The sequence below is a fragment of the Pteropus alecto genome, unplaced genomic scaffold, assembly GCF_000325575.1.
Source record: "Pteropus alecto unplaced genomic scaffold, ASM32557v1 scaffold11, whole genome shotgun sequence".
In the NCBI taxonomy this organism is placed as follows: Eukaryota; Metazoa; Chordata; class Mammalia; order Chiroptera; family Pteropodidae; genus Pteropus; species Pteropus alecto.
Genome location: NW_006431956.1, coordinates 14,384,722 through 14,405,986, shown reverse-complemented (window position 1 = coordinate 14,405,986; position 21,265 = coordinate 14,384,722). Strand labels below are relative to the sequence as shown.

The 21,265-nt window shown below is 35.2% G+C and overlaps 1 protein-coding gene across 1 annotated transcript; it reads left to right on the top strand.

The window, feature by feature from the left end:
• Positions 1–561: 561 nt before the first annotated feature.
• Positions 562–20,128, top strand: ENKUR (enkurin, TRPC channel interacting protein). Its single transcript, XM_006907011.2, has 5 exons — positions 562–1,102; positions 9,032–9,177; positions 12,994–13,217; positions 16,535–16,681; positions 19,759–20,128. Exons 1-5 carry the CDS (start codon positions 1,026–1,028, stop codon positions 19,930–19,932), a joined length of 768 nt encoding a protein of 255 aa, XP_006907073.1. The 5' UTR covers positions 562–1,025; the 3' UTR covers positions 19,933–20,128.
• Positions 20,129–21,265: the final 1,137 nt, after the last annotated feature.

The window sequence follows — 21,265 nt, the reverse complement described above, 5'->3', positions numbered from 1 at the left end:
TCTAGTATTCTTTGACTGCTTTTTCTACTATGTATCCACTATAATGTCCTGTTTCTTTGGATGGCTTATAACTTTAGTTGAAAACTAGATATTTAAAAATATAATGTTCCAACTTTGGAAGTCATTATATTGTTGTTGTTGCGCTTTGTTTGGTGACTTCCCTGAATTAATTCTGTAAGGTCTGTATTATTTGTCATGTCCAACCACTGAAGTCTCTGTTCACTTAGACTCGTTGTCAGCTGGTGACTGGACAAAGATTTCCGTCAATATCTGGCATCAGTAAAGCTCCCAGCCTCACTAAGGGGCACTTTGTGCGTTGGGGCATGCCTTTAATGCTCTAGTGGCAACTTTACAACCATGCCTTAGCTTTCAGGGGCACGTGACTCTCGCCCAGCGCCCCACCTACCCGCGCCCTCCCGGCTCCTCGGGCTCCGCCCCGCCCCGCCCCGCTCTGGGAGTTTTCCTGGCGTCGGCGCGGCCTCGGCCCTCGCCCCGCCCTCGTTGGGACTGGGGCCTGCGCACAGGAGCCTGCGCGCAGGAGCCTAGTGGTGTGACGCGTGCCGTCCCCGTGCGTTTCTCCTGTGTCTGAGATTGTTTTTTTTCTCTATATAGAGACAGAAAAGAGCAACGTTTTTAAGGGGACTCTGTTTTTCACACCATTACTTCCAAAGGCCCATACAAACAGTGGTTTTCATATTGAACTTTTCGCCTGAAGGAGCTGCGGAGAGGGAAGGCAGGAGACCTAGTTTGCAATGCTGCCTTCCACTTCCCCGTCGCCTAGTAACTATTTCTACGGCAACCGCGCCGTCAACGACGCTAAGCAACCCCAAGAGGAATACAAAGGGTATCTTCCCAAGAGAGGATCGCTAAGAAGAGGTCAAAGGAGAATTACGTGAAAGAGAGAAACGTTAGTTCCTTAAGACGGCAAGGGCGTAGGAAAGGGGAAACGGTGAAGAAAGAGACTGAGATAGTGGTATAGTGAGAAAAAAGAAAGTTGAGTAGTTTTTAGGAGTCATTTGGTGGCCATGGATCCAACATGCTCTTCTGAGAGCATTTATAACCTCATACCCAGTGACTGGAAGGAGCCTCCCCAGCCTCCTAGGTATGTGGGTAAGCCAAGATTATCTCTTGAAACAAGAATGGGAAAATAAATGTTCCATTTCAAGATTAACTAAGGATCATATAACAACCTCTTAAAGAAGAGGTTGCAAAATCTAGATGTTTAGCAAAATCTAGATCTTTAAATTTACAGAGAGGGCAATCCACGGCTGTGAGAGGGCCATTTTAGGCTAGTCTCCTGTAATACGGTATGTTATTGTTTTACAATTTAATTGTTCATACATGATGTGGTATACAACATAGTGTTAAACTTCTTGTTGTAGAAAAGAGAAAAATCACAATTTATTATCCTGCGTAAGCATACTTGATATTTGGTTACAGGATTTCATTGTTTTATTTCTGACTACACTACTCCCTTTCTAAAAGGATAGCATTTATATTTTTCCCCAAGATTATTATCAAAGATAAATTCATTTGTTTCTGAGCCTCAATTTTTTGATAAGTGAAACAAAATAGACTAGTTTCTAAGGTCTATTTCAGGTCTGATAGTTGCATGAAAGGAAAAGTGTAATAAAGTTAAAATTTTTGCATAGGTGTTAGGACCTCTTGAATGCCTCACATTTCAAAAAGCTCACCACAAAGTAAACATCTCAGTTACTCTCCTGTGTAGGGACTTAGAACTTTTTGAAATCTATGGGGAGAAAAGAAGGTAACTAGTAGAGAAAATCTCATTCTTCCTATGACTGTCTTTTTGCTATCTTTTACGTTTCTCTTTTTCCTGATGCAAGAGCACTACGCTAAGGAAAAAAAACAAACAAACATGCATGGCACATAATTGGTTTTGGAATCACAAATAAATTTTCATTTGTTTTCTGATATGTAAACAAACTAAATGACCTAGACTTAGGTCCCTTTCAGATCTAATAGTCAGGTTTTTACTAATAATTACTTGAGGTGTATAACATCCTCAACAAGTGGGCAAATCCTCCCATTTTAAGCTTGAGTATCTTTGTTTTAAGCAGAGCGATACCTACATTGTTTCACATTAGCTTCTCAAAATCTAGTAGAGATTGGAAAGAAGAATTGCAAAGTCAGATATGATACAGTTGCAGAATTTATGAGGAGTTTTCAAATTAATTATTGCCGAATGGACTTTTGGTCCAAAATTCCTATATATTGTACAAGACAAAACTCCTCTGTAACTCACTAGTAGTTTGTATTTTCTATAGGGTAAAGAATTTGAATGATAAGGTATTTTATTAGACGATCTGTTCGTTGGTAAATTAAAAAGGTTTACTATGCATCTAAGTGATTTTTTTGTAGGAACAATCTTTATTAATTTGGCAAGCCCTTATTATGTGTATAATATTGCCCTGCGGGAATGTCGGAGGGACAAGCCCAAACTCCTTGGTTGACTCTGAAACAAAGAGTAGGAAAAAGGAACTATGGTGAAGGGAGTAGAAGGAAAGAAGATAATATTTGCATTTACTGGCTTAATGTGGGTTATTGCCTCTCATTTAGATTTCTACAGATTATAAAATATGTGGTATATTAGTACACCTATCTGGCATTTCCCACATACCTAGTATCTAAAAATGTTGAGAAGAAAATATATCAAAAAATTTCTTAAAATCAGTTGCAAGGGAAATTTGTAGATAAGTGAACTTTTGTGTTAGACTCATTTTTTTAGAAGTTTATTCCATTCCAGAACAAGGTTCACTATCTTAAGCATATTGTACATATATGTTGTAGTATGTGAATCTGTTTATTACATATCAGGAAAGTATGTCAGTCTATCTGTCTGTCTATTATAATAACCATTTACACACCATAACTTGACTTTTTAGAGAATAAGATGTTTCTGCTAGGATACAGGTAAAATCAAGTAAAAGATCAAACAGTATTTTATTTTTTAAATTTAAGCAAGGTGAATATCCAGTAACAATAAGAATACTACTGATAAAAATAATGATAATTTGTGTGATGTATTAGTGTTTACAATGTGCCAGGCACTGCTCTATGTTTTACACAATCATTTTATTTTAGTCTCACAAGAACCCTATGAAATGAGTAGTATTGTCCCAGTTTTATAGAAGAGGAGGCTCAGGCCTAGAACATTGAGGCAGCTAGGATGAAGAAGAGCTAAGATTTAGATATAAGTCTGACACAAAAGCACATCACTTTAACCAGTTTGCACTCTGCCTTTTAACCTGAGTAAATAATTAAATCAAACCTAGCGAGTATCTTTGGCTTCAATTATATATGTATGTATATATGTCTTCAGATAATTTATCATGTATCAGATATTGTTTAGTATTTATTTATACATTACCACATTATAATGCTATAAGGTATCTTTAAGTAAGGATATCAAAGCAAATAAAAAACAATGATAAAAAAGTAAGGTAATGCAACAAATGAGCATGAAATATCTTGCACATGAAAGGTGTGCTTTAAAATCTTGTTTGTTTGCTTGACATCTGATACAAATTTGACTCAATGCTATCTAGAAAGTGGGCAACCCATAAAGGAAGAAAGCTTCTTCCCAGGATCCTCTAAAGATCACTTACACTTTAGGTCAAATTTTCCTTAAGACAAAAGCAAAGCGGTAGCTGAGAAGCACAAGTCTTCTTGGTGTGGAGCCAGAAATACACTTCCTCCACGGTTCATAGAGAGGAAAGACAGTGTGTGTACTGTAATGAATAAAGATTTCAGCTGTACTTTTACATTAACTACATGAGTTCCATAGGTCTGATATAGGCCATTGGCCTATATCATTATAGGCCAATGGCCTCATGCCAAAACATAACTTAATGAAGCAGTTTTGGAGGCCTGGATATGATATGGTCTGGATATGCAACTATATTATTATATCGTTTAATTCGAGAATTGATTTTTCTGATCTCTAGATCAGCACTATCCAGTAAAATGTGAGCCACATATGTGATTTTTAATTTTTTTGATGGCTTAGGTGCATTTGATTGGTTTTCTCAACTTTTAAAAGGTAGAAAACAGGTAAAATTAATTTTAATGATATATTTTATTTAACCCAATATGTCAAAAATACTATGATTTCAGCATATAGTACTAGCCCCATTTGGCTCACTGTCCACATTTGGCTGGTAACCCCTGTATTGTCCAGCACAGATCTAAATGAATACATTAACTACATATCTTTTTGATAATCTACCATATTTATTATTTCTCTCAACAGCTTGCAATAGATACTGAGCAGCAATAAGATCAGAGTTACACTCAATGACACATACATGTGTTATCAATTAAGTGCAGAGCAGCATAGCTTTGGCAGCCAGCCAAGCTGGGAGGAGAATTGGCATCCATTTGTGGAAATTGACTTACCTGATATAGTCAGGAAGCTGAATTGAAGACTTTTACTTCACTGTGTTTAGGTGGGCTTAAGGTGTATCTATGTACATAGACAAAATTCTCTTCAAGAAATAATTAGGGGGACTTTCTAATACAGTCTAGGTCCCAAAGTTCTATACAATAGAGAAGCACTGAAATAATATGGGCCAGAAATTTAAAAAAAAAAAAAATTGGTTAACCAGATGCCCATCTAACCTATTAGGAAAAAAAAAATCTCAAGCAAATGTTATCAAACTGTCCCAAATTTTGGTCACCATGTGCTCTTTAAGATAATCTGCTTTAAAAATGTATATTATATCTAAAGACTGGACATGACCTATTATCTAGTGATTATTGGCAATAAAATTAATATAAGTATGGTATATTTATTGAACATGAAAATTTTAGGTTGAATAATTAATCTATAGCTGACAACTAATAGCAAGTAGAAAGTATGGCCAGTTGTCTAATAAAGTCATTTTTAGATCTTTATAATAAAACCACACCATCCAGAAAAATGGAATAAAATGTAATTGTTGAAAAGAAAGTATAAGCTTTACATAAACTAATATGGAAAGATATCACATTATATTAAGTTTTAAAAATTAAGTTACAATTCATACGTAAATAGAAATACAGAAAACAGAATTTATTCTGGAAAATGGTTGAGGAGATGAAAGGAACCTAGATTTTTATTCATTTTTTAAATTGAGATACACTTGACATAATATTAGTTTTATTTTTATTTTTGTAATTTGGAAAAATAAAAATATACAGTATTCATATAGACTAGAATATCTTGTTTTCTATAACAGATAGATAAGCTTTGAGCTCACACAAAATAATGTATAGAATCACAAGACTGTAAATTAAAAAGAGGTGAGAGTATTCACACTCCTTTTCTACCCCCAAAGGAATATTTTATTAATTAAGAGATCATATCTGCCAATTCCAGCTTCCATGGGAATTATAAGGCATGGGTATGGATTGAACTTTATTTCCCGAAGGTACCTAAAGAGCTCATTCCATTTGGACCATAATTAATTCCTAGCCATTGAGTTCAGGATTGAGGAAAGAAACCATTTAATTTTTCTTCAAACAAACTTATCCACATAAGTAAGAAGAGAATACAAGTTGTTAAAAGTGGTTTAGCTGAACTTCTGCTTCTAATCAAAAATGGAATTTACCCTCTCACCTTAAACAACTAAAACAACAGAAAAAAATAATAAAGCAATGGTTTGCAGACACTGGACAACAAGCAGCACAGAGCAGTCATCCCTACGAGAAGGGAAACAAGCCCTGCAATTGCCTCAACATACTCCCTGGAGAGAATTCACAGGCAAAAGCCTAGGGAAAAGGAATTTAAATAAAACCCAGTAGTTTTCCTGAGTTAAGGAAACAGAGTTTAGAATTTGGGAGGTCAAGGCATGTAGAATTCATAGCACAGAGTATGGGAAAGGTGAGAACTGCAGGAGAGGGAGAGAGAGAAAGAGAGAAAGGAAAGGGAGCAGAGACAGACAGAGACAGACAGAAAGACGGAGAGATTGAAATATGCAGGAGGAGTTCCCTGAAGTCTTTGGTTGACAGTGTTTTGACGAAACTACAGAGGCAGCAGAGCCAGGTAAAGTTCACATTCCCACGAGCCAGAGTGGAAACACCTCCTAAAGCACAGGGCATTGACTAATGCACTCATAAGTATATTGCTGTAGTAGAGCCAAGTTAGAACTAGATTAAAAGCTCTTCTGGACCCAGAAATAATGCATAACCGAGAGAAAAATCAGTCAATAAAAACAGACAAAGAATTGATGACATCAGTGAGAGAATTAGTAGACAAGGACATTAAAATCATTATTTTAAATATTCTCCCATGTGTTCAAAAACAGAGAGAAGGAAAACGTGAGCAAAATACAGAGAGAAATGGATTTTTAAAAAAGACCTAAATCTAACTTGCAGACATAAAGCATACCATGTCTAAAACAAAAATAGAATACTAGATGGGATTAATAGCAGCTAACACACTGAAGAAAATGTTATTGAATTTGAAGACATAGTAATAGAACAATACAAAATAAAGCAGAAAAAAAAAACTGAAAAGGAAAACAGAATCAGTGAGCTGTGAAGAACATCAAGAAGCCTAACATAAGTGTAATTAGAATCCCAGAAAGAGAAAAGAGGATGAGTAAACAAAAGAAACATTTGAAAAATGGCCAAAGTTTTGACAAAGTTAATGAAATTCCTAAACCTATAAATTCAAGAATTACAATGAAACTGAAGAAGAAGGAGAAAGAGAAAGAGAGAAGGGGGCAGAGGAGGAGGAGAAGAAGATTGACAGAAGACCACCACCATACCAAAGGCCATTACAATCAAGTTTCTTAAAAACAATAATAATTTTAAAAAATCTTTAAAACAGCCAAAGAGTGGGGAAAAAATTCCATTGCACATAAAGAAAAAAAAGACAGCAAATATCTCATCAGAAACAATGGAAGTCAGAAATTGAAAAGTTTTTAATGCACAAGAAAGGGTGCAAGTTGGAAATTTGGATTGACACAATGAAATAAAGAATACGGAAAATGGTAAATATATGTGTAAATATTAATTTTTCTTTTTAAATTTCTTTAAAACACAATTGGCTTTTAAAGGGAAAATCACAATGAATTATGGTTTTTATAGCACATATAGAAGTAAAATATATTACAATGTTAGGTCTAAGGTTGGGGGAGCAGTAAATGCAAGTATTCTTTTGTAAGGTTCTTATACCATATTTGAAATGATATTTGAATGTAGGCTACGGTAAGTTAAATATGTATATTTTAAACCTTAGAACTTCCACAAAATAAAACAAAATCCAAACAAAAACAACAGTAAGGCAGGATTTAAAAAAAAGAATAAGTGTACAATGGGGTACGTAGAAAACAAACAGCAAGACGGAAAATTTAAACATGAACATATTTTTAAAATCACATTAAATGTGAATGGTCTAAACACACCAAGTAAAGGGGATTGTTAGAAAGGGTAAAAATTCAATGCTCTCTATGAGAAAACCCCTTTAAAAATAAAGGTGCAAGTTGGAAATTTGGATTGAATAAGTAAAAAGTTGAAGAATGAAAAAATACTACGTTACCAGAAATCAAAGGAATGCTGGAGAGGTTATATTCATATAAGACATAGATTTTAGAATACAGAATTTTTCAGGGATAAAAAGTATTTTATAATGATGAAATAGTTAGTTTTTCAAAAAGATATGGTAATTCTAAATGCTATACACCTACTAACAGTGTCAAAACATACGAAGCAAAAACTAATAGAAATAAAAGAAATAGAAGAATCCACAATTATGTCAGAGATTTCAATAATTAATAGAACACTTAAAAACAAGCAAACAGTCTGACCTAATCTTCATTTATAGAATGCACCAGCCAATCACAGCAAAGTACACTTCCTTTTCAAGTGTTTACGGAGCATTTACCAAGATAGACCATACTTTTTGCCTTAAAGCAAGTGTCAGAAAATTTAAGAGGATTGAAATCCTACAAAGTATATTCTCTAACCCCAATAGAAATTAATTAGAAATCAGAAAGATATCTGGCAAATCCCCAAATATTTGGAAACCAAAGAAAACACATCTAAGCAAACTCCTAAGTCAAAGAAAGTGTCAGAAAGGAATTTAAAAGGTATTTTCAGCTGAATGAAAATGAAAGCATTGTATGTCAAAATTTGTAGGATGCAGCTATAAAACAGTGCATAGAGGGAATTTTATAGCTTTAAATACTTCTATTGGAAAAGTATAAAGGTTAAAAGTCAAGTACCTAAATTTGCACCTTAAAAAAAAAAAGGAAGGAAGGAAGGAAGGAAGGAAGGAAGGAAGGAAGGAAGGAAGGAAGGAAGAAAGGAAGAGTATGGAGGCGAGAAAGAAAGGAAGAAAGGAGGGAAGGAAGGAAGGAAGGAAGGAAGGAAAAAAGAAAGGAAGAAAGGAAGAAAGGAAGAAAGGAAGAAAGGAAGAAAGAAAGAAAGGAAGAAAGGAAAAGAAAGAAAGGAAAGAAAGAAACCCAAAAGAGGAGAAATAGTAAAGATCAATGCAGAAATCACTGAAATGTAAAGTAGGTAAACAGTGGAGAAAATCAACGAAAAGCTGGTTCTTTGAGAAGAGCAATAAAATTAATAATCCCCTAGCCAGACTGATTAGACAAGAAGAGGGTATGGGGTGGGTGGGGGTGAGGGAGGGAGGGAAGGAGGGAAGGAAGGAGGGAGGAAGAAAAAGAATGGGCAAGAGAGAAAAGAAGGACACAAATTAACAATATCTATCAAGAAAGAGAGAGGTAAAATCAATGTTCGTGGTGTTTCTTTATTATCCTTTGAACAACCTATCGATGCTTAGATTGTTCAAAGGATAATAAAGAAACACCACGAACATCTTTACTCGGCACTTTTTTCTTAGAGCAAAGCTTCCATCTAGCTTGCCTAAGCCTGATAGATAAGGCTCTGATAATTATGCTTTATGGCTATCTCCAAATTAATATAGACTTACATAAATTAGAAATGTATATCCTTTTTTAAACTTTAAATAATTTTACTAGAAATATAAATGCTATGTCTTTTTAAATTTTAGGTATGTGTCAATTTTTAAGACAGCTGTAAAAGAGGACATGCACAAATTTAAAACTACAATGAAAACTATGGGACCGCCAAAAGTTGATGTACCTTCTCCAAAGGATTTCCTGAAGAAACATTCAAAGGAAAAAACTTTACCACCCAGTAGGTTTTACCATTCTTTTTATATTAACGGTGTTAACTAAATTTAACTAAAATTATTTTATTGTCTATTAACATTAACTATTCACAGGTGATAACAACTTTACCTCATATTAAACAGGTTTTGAAAGGCTAAAACAAAGTAGAAGTAGAGAATGTATAGAAAAAGAGAGTAGAGAATGCTAAGTTGCCCTCAAAACAGACTTTCCTTTGGGTGGTGCAAGCATCTTGAACTACGCCTTGGACGATCCAATAAAGCCCCACCTGCAGCACCACATGCCTCACCGTCTTAGTCCTTAGCCGTATGAATTCAATAACAACTATTATAAGAGTTCTAAACCCCAGTGGGCAGGGGTCTTTTCTTCAAGAGATAAAAACTATAACCATTACTCCCAGTTGTTGAAGTGACTTCCAGGTTCACTTTAGGCTTAAGTGTGAGAGTTGAGTCTCTCAGTTTTCTAAGACCATTAGGATAGTAAGGAGTTGGCTGTAATGGAGAAGCCTTCATGAGAGAATGGTAGACAGTCAGTCCTTGGACATGCTACTTGTGCAGTCACAAGTGCTTCTACTTGTACTTAGGAGGATCCCATGCTTGATTTAATGCTCTGCTTTGTCATCTTGAAACTCTTAATAATTTTGAATCAAGGAGGCTTACATTTTCATTTTGTACTGGGCCTCACAAATTATGTAATTAATCTTAGAGTATATAGATATCGGGAAAGAAGGCTATTAGGAAAATGGAGAGTGGATGGAAAGGGATCTGTGACAGGTATGCGAGGAAGCAGCTTCCTCCCATCCTGGGGTTGTGTTCCATGATGTTTTAGGACAATAAGGAAAAGAAGGATGTGAACCTACGTCTTTGAAAAAGTTAGCCTTTTTATATCTTCTGGCATCCAGGAGGTAATAATTCAACGTCTCGAGCCCAGCTAGGGTGTAGCTTTTGACAAAAGTGAAACTACTACTCCCTATGTCCATATTTTATATCCCACAACCCTCTCTCATAATTCATACGCCATGACAAAGGATGAAAGAATTATCAGGAAGGATGGAAGAAGTATGTCTGAAAATACAACATTCACGCCCAAATTCATGTCTTCAAAAGTCTGTTTTGTATCTTCCTCAGGTGGAGTCTTGGTATTTTGTGATCCACAACCACCTGAGAACACAGGAAACCCTTAAAATGGAATTAGATTTCTTTCGGTGCCTCAGGGCCCAGGATATTACGCGGGTCCTCATGTAGCTTCTCTAGGGTTAAACATGTCACCTAACACAACAACCACACTCTTTAAATCCAAAGTATCCACTACGGAAAAAGAGAATAAGCCTGTATCGCCTCTTATTAACATCATAAGGCAAAACAAACACAAAATTTCGTTGTCCTTAAGAATAATTAAGAAGTTCAGGGTGTTGCAAGAACTTTAAAAGGCCAGTCCAATGAGACAAAGTTAAAAGTAATGTAGGCCAAGGCTGCTGCCAATCTCTTTTTGAATATTCTGCCATTTTGAACATAATAATTTTGAAGACAGTGATTCCCTAGACACACTGAAAAATACTTAACAGATACATGAATATTTCTCTAAATTCAATTGATAGAACATGTGCATGACAACAAGACTGTTGACATTGCCATTTTGACATACCCTAAAAAAGACCAAACCAGTGGTTTTCAGGTTTATTATTACCACCAAATAATTTGTGAAGAGACGTCTTCACCCCATTTTCCAAACCTCACACCCTAGCCAACCCCTACTCTAGGGATGAGAGAGAAGATAATGGTTAAATAAATATAACATAAGGGAAAGGCAGGGGTAGGCTTTAGGTACCGTTAGGTAGACAGCCAGAAACAATCAAGAGTTACAATTTACTCAATTTATTCACCTAAGAATGAATTATTAGTTTTTCTAAACAGTTTCCTCATTTTCTGAGAATTCAGTTTTATCTCTTATTCTGCACATTTCTAAAGCTATGGGTTCTGTTATAGTTACAGGAGTCATTTGCATGCACTTTCAATTCATAATGAAATTTGGCTTTTGAATATTTTCCATGTGAACACCTAGAGGATAGATACTTCTGGTATTGTAGGCAATCAGATCATGCAAACCTTGTTTGGTTGAGTGTATCTGGTAGAAGGAAGCTATTCGAGTTCCACCAATAAGGCCTTATTCTCTGCTCCAAGCTTCATAATAATTCCATAATTCAATTTCTAACAATGTTTATAACATATCAGTGATATGTTAAACAGGAAGAAGATATGAATTTTGGAGGTCAAAACCTCTAATAATTTCACATATAGTTCAACCAAATATATACATTATATTCTACATATTAAATTTTATTTTCCCCACTAATGTAAACTCCACGAGAACAGGGATTTTATCTCTTTTTACTATTGTGTATACGGTTTCTAGAGCATTAGTTGGGGACATAGTAATTACTCAACAAAAATATATTGTATGAATTAATGAATAAATGAATATTCAAAACTCTTTATGATGTTCTTGAAGATATAGAACTTGACATAACAAAGTATCACAGATGGGGGTAGCTTAAACAAATTTATTTTGTCATAATTCTAAAGACTAGAGTCCAAGATGAAGATGTTGTCAGAGTTGGTATCATTTTGAGGCCTCTCTCCTTGGCTTGTAGATGGCAGTCTTTTCCCTATCCCTTCACATGGTCTTCCTTCTGCATGTGTCTGTGTGTGTCTGTTCCTCCTCTTATAAGGATGTCAGTGATATTGGATTAGAGCCCACCTAATTACCTCATTTTAACTTACGTACCTCTTTCAAGATCCTATATCCAAATACGGTGACATTCTGAGGTACTGGGGGTTAGGGCTTCAATATATGAATATTGGGAGAACACAATTCAGCTCATAACAGGTTAATTCCGCCCATAGACTTTTAATAGTAAGTATTATTTTTTCTGATAATAAAAGTTATATACACTCATAAAAACTCCAACAATGCAGAAATAAAGTCAAAACCCCTAGTAAGTGTGATAGGTAGGGTTAAGATATGAGTTAGGTTTTTCAAGAGTTGTTGCTTTCGGCTCTTAGAAATAAATCATAATTATTTTACATTTTAATATTTTTACAAACCATTTTGATATGCTGTATCAAAATAGATAAGTCAGAATGGTCAAGTTGAAGAGGCCAGTTTCACCTGCCTCTAATGTGGTTTAGAGAAATAAAATAAATTCTGAAGAGTAGTTATTTTAAGAGGCAAGATGCAATCACGGAGGAGTAAATAGTAAACTTTAATTATAGTGTAATGTTTTATTGTTAGGCTGCATGTTTTTTATACCTTACATGATTTTTATACCTTATAATAATAGTAGTTTTAGTGAAAAAAAATCCATAGATTCTTGGACTTTCAATACTTCAAGTCTGATTTATTTACATTGTGATTTTATAATAACTTGCCTCTGAAGAAGCAATTATTAGTAATATTGATAATAGTATTCAGAAAAAATTTTAATATTTTTGTGAACTTTTTTTCCATTGGGAAAGCTGAACTTTGGTTGTTGAATAGAAGAAAATATTTTCGCAGTAGCTAGTGAAAATGTATTAGTTAGCTAGCATAGGATTTTGGATACTTATCTTCTTCCCTTAGATTTTAATACTGTTCACTACCATGTTAATTGATTATGTTGCACTTAATTTTTTGCATTTATGACTACTGATTTTCATCTTAAGTATTTGAACATATTATTAATAAAACTTCAGTATAGTAGTGGTAAAATATCTAGATGTTATAAATAGCACTGTGTTGTAATATTTATAGTTTAACATTAACTAGGAAACGTTATGTTTAACAGAAAAAAAGTTTGATCGGAATGAGCCCAAAAAACCTTCTGTGCCACTGAGGACTGATCACCCAGTCATGGGAGTACAGAGTGAAAAAAATTTTATCCATACGAATGCAGCCGATGTCATTATGGGAGTGGCTAAAAAGCCTAAACCAATTTTCGTGGACAAGAGAACTGGAGACAAGCATGATCTGGAACCTTCAGGACTAGTTCCAAAATACATCAATAAAAAGGTAGCCTTGTGATAAACTTGCGAGCCACATAATCTACATATGGTCTTCATAACGATTGTCTGTATTATCATCACTAGTACTCTCACTGGACAGCTTATCTAGATTGCCAGTTCTCATTTCCCTGACATCGGTGTTTGGTCCAAACGGAATGTGATGGAATGACAGGGAATTTGGAAGGAACGAATATCGTAGAGTTCAGTAGAGGAAAACTATAATGTTTTTTCTTAAATTTCAATTATTAATATATTTAATAATTATAACATTCTCTAAAAGGCATTGATTTTAGCTGAGGTGGTCGTGTCTTTAAAAGCATAGCCATTCCTATAAATCAAGAAGGAATAAGCTTTCAGAAGATCCTAATAAGATTTAGTCATTAGATTTCAGTGTCTTGGTAGCAGAATGAGAGAAATGAAGAGGGAAACAACTTTAGAGGCACGCGGGCCATCAGTGTAGGGTAACTAATTCTCATTATTATTGAATATATTTGTTTGTTTTTAGTTTGGAGTAAAGCAGACCTTGGAAGTGCTGTACAATAATCTCATCCTTTTGGGACCTTCTTTTCTATCTGAAAAGGCGCTTATCAGATAGGCATATAATTTCATTGGGGAAAATTATAAAGCTTGGGTTGAGCAGTTTGAATAGAAGAGGTCTTTAAAGTTGAAAAAGCTTACCAAAAAAAAAACCTATACAAAACCTATTTATACTTATAGAGCATAAAAGTGCTCAAAACGCATAGTAAAATATGAGTGCAAAACCCCAGAGAAGAATAAAACATAATGATAAGGTTTGGCAAAAAAAGAAAGGAAAGAAGGAAGGAAGAGAAAAAAAGGAAGAAATTGCAATAGTGTGTATGAGGGGCCTGCATTCACGTAGTCCAGTGATCTACCACGAGAAATCCAGTGCCCGTTAAAAATCTAAACAGGAACCTCAAGGCTGTTGTCAGAGAACACTGGTTATTCCCTCAGAAACTCTGTCACTCCATTGGCTGAGACAGCTTTGGAAGACTTTAGCAGGAGTCTTCGAGTTGGCAGCACATGCCAATAAAGTTATTCCACGCTTCTCTGATACTCCCTCTTTCTGTGGCTCTTGGAGGCTGTTCATAGCCCTTGTCCCAAAGGATGTGGAGAAACAGAAAATTCACTCTCTTGGCTCTTTAAAGCTACTTCCAGTCCATTATTTCTCCTCCGTCATGTAAAACCCCTTCTCTTTCGACAGTCATGCCACCAACTGCCACACAGTCTGCCCTCCTCCTTCTGGCTGCCTTCTGTCTAGGCTGTCTACCTCCATACATTTTCTGCCTTGAACAGAAAACTGAACAACAAATCCATCGCAGAGACAGAAAAATTCTGTCTGTGCTTATTTACTGAGCCAAGCAAACACTCCACACCTGCTGTCCTCTTGGTGTTGCTGGCTAAGCAATCAGGACTCACAAAGGACTTACTCGACGTACTTTCCACTTCTCAGAGTTAAGTTTTAAATAATATATTATTGGTAAATGAGATAGTAAGTCTTTTTAAGGGCAGTGTCATTTTTTAAAAGTGAGTTAACCTCATGTTTTAGTTTCAAATAAAATATTATATGCCCATTTTTCCCATGGAAAACAATTTGTGAAAGCAAATGGAAGGATGGATGATTGCCTGCAATATATTATAGTAGTATGACACCATTTCAAGTTCTAATTCTGACACTCACTTAACTCTGTGATCTTTAACAAGTTGTTAGATTTATTACGGGGTTGCAGTGCGGATCAAATGATATACAAATATTAAGCACTTGTCACAATACCTGGCACCTAATAAAAGTTCAATAAAATGTATATATTATAGCATATGCAATTATTAGTACAAATAGTAATGCATTAGCCCTCAATGATCCAGCACATGGGAATATTTGAGATCACCAAGCTTTTACCCATTTGTAAGATAGTTCATTTTCCTAAAATGTATCACGTCATTCCATTTATTAAACAGAGTATGTCAAATACAATTTAATCTTATTTTGGCGACACAGACTCATCATTATGAACATCAGTAATTGTACTGAGCTGTAATGAGATGTTGACCTCTGTGTTTCCTGGAATGGATTGGACTGTGCTCTTAGAGTTTATTTGTATAGTGCTTTACAACTTTCCAGAACACCTTTATAGCTAGGATTTCTATCATGTATTCAATCAGGATGGGTTAAGTTATGCTGTGGTAACAAATAAAGCCCACATTTCAGTAACAAAAACCATCTAAGTTTTATGGTTTGCTTGTGCCACACATCCACTGAGGGTTGTTGGAAGCTCTGCTTCTTTTTCTTATTCCATGTCCCAGGCAACCCAAAACATCTCTCATCCCTATACCAGACAGAAAAAGAACATAGTTCATTAGTTCTTAAGGGACAGAGGTCACTTCCACTCACATTAAGCAAGTCAGGTTAAATGGTTACCTCTTACTTCAAGGGGAGCAGGAAAGTGTTGCCTTAGCAATTACCCACAGGGAGAGGAACCAGAATATTTGTGAATAGTTTTAATGACTAATACCTCTCAATGGTTGTTTCCTCGGAAAGGTCTTTCCTTACCCCCTTATTTATCTAAAATAGCTCCTATTACTTTCTTTTCCTCATAAGGTGAGTTTCTCTCACCATAGAATGCCTTTCTTATTCACTAGTCTACCCAGCACCAAATACATTCTCAAATGATTTTTTGAAGAATAAACAAAGAATATTTGTTTCTCTACACATTGATATCACACGCATTCAGTACTATGAAAGAATCTCATATGACTACTTCACTGTCAGTCCTTAAAAGCAGCCCAGGAGCCTAAAAATGTAATTTGCATTCTGAAAACAACCTTAGGGTACCAAGTCAATTCTGTCTTAAAGCAGATGTGCTTAGTATCTTTTGAGTTTGTTTTCATAATGTCTTGGAACCATGTATCCTATTTTATTGAATAAGATCTTGCAAAAGAGGCCTCAAGATAGTCAAAATGTTTCAAAGTAAAAGTTAAAGCACCTAAAAGAAATAAAGAAAATGGTTTTATTTAATCCTAGGGGTAAAGTAATGGCTGGGTCACCGGCCAAGAGCAAGCGCTAGAAACATTCAGAGAGAAAAGAAGTGGCCACAATAACAACTCAGATGGTTTTAAAAGACCAGAATCAACTAGTTCCCGATGAGGAAAAAAGTTACTGAATTTTATCAGTTTATAGTGCTTTAAGCTTCGGCTTCAAGTCTGTACCATTTCTTTTTCTCCCAGTCATTGGTTGGTATGTACATATATGTAAGAGAGCATTCAGGATATTGATTTGTTTTTTCTTTTCTGAAAAATCATTATAAGGATTATGGTATCACACCTGAATATATATGTAAGCGAAATGAGGAAGTAAAGAAAGCCCAAGAGGAATATGATAAGTATATCCAGGAAAACCTCAGGAAAGCAGCTATGAAAAGGCTATCTGATGAAGAAAGGGAGGCAGTTCTACAGGTGAGTGTTCTGTAATTTCTATTCCTACGTTTAGAACACCTCTGAAAGGAAGGTCTGCCACCAATTATTTTGTCAAAGCACTTTGATTTTGAAATCGGATCACTCTCTTTTGGTGGTGGTGACAACTACATGCAGCAAAGCTGACTCTTGGGAAAAACAGAAAGTTATAATGTAGGGATTGTTGAATAATACTTTGTTTCCAATTTGGTGAGCTTCTAGGTTTTTTTTTTTTTTTTCTTTTCCCCTGAAGTAGTGTTGTAAGGAAACTCACCTTCTCCTTCAATGAACATGCGTAAATAAAGCAAAAAAGCATTTTTATTTTCATTCTCATGTCCCTGAATTTTTCAAAAATATTATCCATAAATTAAATATTTTTCACTAGATGGAGCTCTAGAATAATTGAAACTGTCCCTAGCCTAACTCTTTTTTTTTTTTTACTTTCCTATAAGCCAAATGAATTTTTGAATAAAACAGACCTAAATACATGTTTACATTGGAATGTTTAGCAAGACTTTTATCTGAAGCATTTAAAATATTGGGGGATGTGAGCAGGGATGCATTCATTTATTGAACATCTGCAGTGTTCCAGGCACTGTACCTGGAAGGTACACTGGGGGACACTGTAGTGAGCAAAACAGATGTAGTCCTTATCACGTAGCCGAAGAGGGACTAAAACTCACATCGACCAGTTCCCAGGCCAGTGTTTTCCCACTGCATCATGTGCATAGGAAGTAACTGAAGGAAGCTCTGCCAGTCAGGGCTCCAGCAGGAAGTAGCAGGCACACGCAGCTGGAATTCTGAAGAGAGTTGAAGGAACTGGTTACAGAAGTGAAGCAGGGCTAAGGGAACCCACGAGGAGCACAAAGGCAACCCAGGACTAAAGGCAGTGGAATCCGCCACCACCCAAGGCTTGACGGGCAGAGCAAGAAACAGTGTTACCAGAGCCTGGACGATGGGCCACCTGACAGGTGTTGCAGTCACAGATGGATGAGCCAGAACTAGTGTCAGGTAATGTCAAGGGAGAGGAGGGAGAAATGCCCCAACCTCTCTCTCCTACTGGGGCCTTTTTTTTTTTTTTTTCTGGCTGAACTTAGGCAGAGGCTGAAGGACAAAAGAGCTAGCATGTGAGGGTGGAGGTGTAACCCACAACAATCAACTCTACCACCACCGCACCCCACCCCGCCCCTCATCACAGCGCAGGACAAGGAAGTGGAGAATGGATGGGGTGGAATGGGTGCAAAAGGAGCATGAAATTGCATGAAGGCACTGTATTGTGACTGCTTCTTCCCATTTGAAGTTTTTCCAAGATTAATATTATTTCAGCATTAAAATAGAAGTGAGAAAAAAATAAGAAATAAAAATAAGGGGAAAATACCACTGCTGCAATGAATACAAGATTTCTTTTTTAGATGAAACAACACAAATCTTAAAAACAACAAAGAAGCTATTTCAATATAATATGAAATGTTAGTTACATGTCGTTCTCATCCCTTGCTGTTGACTTTGATCCAAACATCATTGTCCACACTAGAAGGAAATGCAGAGACAGACCATAAGTAATATAGAAATGTCACCTAACTAGCTATGAAAAACCTTTGATATTTGAAAGTGTGTAAACACATAGATTTCCTCTCTGCAATAAGCATCCCTGTGGGGCACCTTGGAAACATTTCCCATTTCATAATGAAAGATGATGGAACAATAGAATTCCTTTGAGGACTTCTTTTTGGAATATATCTCATGTACTATTCAGATATGTATGAGAATATATATTAGACTGTATCTTACATACTATTAACTGTGTTAATCCATCCCCCTCTTAAAAATTTAACCTGGAAACTTCTTCTACCTTTTTCCTTTCCCAAATCCTTGATATGGTCTTGCTCAAGTGTTCAAAATGTGTTGTCCTTGTTTGCAACCAACCTATTCTATACAATATGCCCAAGCCTATCTTTATTTTTACCTAAGCATGGAAATAAGTCAATAAAATTTTATTGTCCTTGAATGGTTTCTACAAGATTAAATTTATACTATGAGACTTTATTATGAAGGCATTATTATGTAAGACAGTTCTAATCTCTTAAACCTAAATGTATGGCCATAGTTTTCAAGGATCATGTTTTCAAGGCAATATTTTAAGCGTACTTTCAGTTTTACTTTTTGTTTTGTGTAAATAAAATTATTTGTGCACCCATAAAAGAAAGCATTAATTTATAAAATTTCATTGCATGAATTCAATTTATAGTTTAAGATCGTTTTGTCAGTGATGCCTCTAGTGCATTGTGATAAGAAATGGTGACAGCGCAGAGATGAAAATAACCTTTACTGCTCCTAAGAGATCCCTAATTTTGAATTTGTTCGTTACTGAGAATATAAAAAATTAACTACATTATTGAATGAGCATGTATGTTATATTTAATGACATTTTGGTCTTTTCTAGAATGCATTAATAGGAAGTATTGATCCCTTGACTATATGGAGGAAGAATTCTAATATATCGAAGAGACATAAAAGATCATTTTATGTCATGTTAAACTGAATTTCAGCATTTTGTACAATTCCGTTTAGTCAGATATAAGAAAATATGGCCATGCAAGTCTTTTGATGTGATTTCTCTGTTGAAGAATGGGGATGATGGTTTAAAAATAAAAGTCTAAAGAAAAAAACCTAAAAATTTTATATGAAATAATTTCCTGTTCAAAAATCCTTTTTGCTTGGGGATATAAATTCTAAGTTGTTGCTTTTACCAAAGCATTTTCTATGAGCTTAGTTTCATAGTACTCATAACTCTGCATATGCATACTTGATGGTAAAAACAAGTACAGTAACATTAAAAACAGAGCAAATAAATACTCCCACTGGGAACTGGGCACAGAATCAGGACAGGGTTTGGCCTCTGTACAGTACATTTTGTTACTGCGGCCAAGTACTTGATAAATACATATCATTTTAAAAGTTATTTTCATCAGTTTTTTTTTTTTAACCTATTTACATTCTCCACACCAGTATGGTTTTCTTTACCATTTACTTCACTTTTACAGTTTACATGCATATTCAGCTTTCTTTACCATTTGCAGGGGCTGAAAAAGAACTGGGAGGAGGTGCACAAGGAGTCCCAGTCCCTCTCGGTCTTCATCGATTCCATACCGAAGAAGATACGCAAGCAGAAGCTGGAAGAAGAAATGAAGCAACTGGAACACGACATTGGTGTCATTGAAAAGCACAAGATTATTTATATTGCCAATAAGTAAAGATGGATTTTTAAAGTATGATAACTTTAATATAGGAAAACAAAGATGGAAAGCATACAAATGAAACTAGAAGTTTTTCAAAGAGGAAAATACTATGAAGAGAATAAAAATAGTTTTTACCACAATGCTTAGGCAATGTTTAAAGAATAATTGGATTTTTTTTACTTACACAAGAGAGAATAATTTTGTTAACCAGCGTCAGGCATTCCATGTATAAATCAATTAAAGTTTGATGTTATCTATTCCGGATCTGTAATGTAAGGCATTATTATTATGTGCTTGTTTCACAGAAACTTTCGATTCTAGGCCCTGAAAAATAAAGTCAGCACTCAGAACTTTACATTTTTCCACATTGCACAATACAAGGAGCACAACGTTAAAAACTGTTAAGTATTTTGAATTGGAGATAGTAGCATATGCTTCTTACTACACTAAAGTGTTTTCTACATATTGTTTCAGAGCTTCACAAACTTAACAGTGTATATTCTCTGGCAGCTTATCTCATTGACAGCCATTCCCAACTATAAATATTTTCAATATTCATAATGCTATCTATCCCGAAAGGCTTATATTTGAAGGACGATAACATAAAATCAAGGAGACAACTTATAAAATGCATCATGGAGGGTGATTAAAGGGAATAGCCTCCTTTCTGACATCCAACTTTTAAAAACTTTTGCTACTCTAGGTGCTTTATTCCATAATTCGCTGTATGAATTTCACTAAAATGGGATGTTCCATTTTCTTTCTATTCCTTCGAACCCATGAACATCGGATAAGTTTCCATTTATTTTTTGTCTTTAATTTCTTTCAGCAATGTTTTGGAATTTTCATTGTACAAGTCTTTCGCTTCTTTGGTTAAGTTAATTCCTAAGTATATTTGATGCTATTGTAAATAGAATTGTTTTTGTAATTTTCTTTTTAGGTTGCTCGTTGTGAGTATATAGAAACATATTAGTTCTAACACTTTTTGTGGAATCTTTAGAGTTTCCTACATGTAAGATCATATAATCCGCAAACAGAAAAGTTTACTTCTTCCTTTACAGTTTGGATGCCTTTTATTTCTTTTTCTTACCTGGTTGCTCTGGCTAGAACTTCCAGTACTATGTTGAGTAGAAGTGATGAAAGTAGACATCCTTGCCATGTTTGACCTTAGAGGAAAAGTTTTCATTCAGTCTTTCACCATTGACTGTAATGTTTACTGTGGGCTTTAATATATGGCTTTTATTATGTTGAGATAATTTCTTTCTTTGCTAGTTGGTTTTTTTTTTTTCATGTTTTTATCATGAAAAGGGTGCTGTAAACATCGATTTTTAAACTAAGAAATACCTTT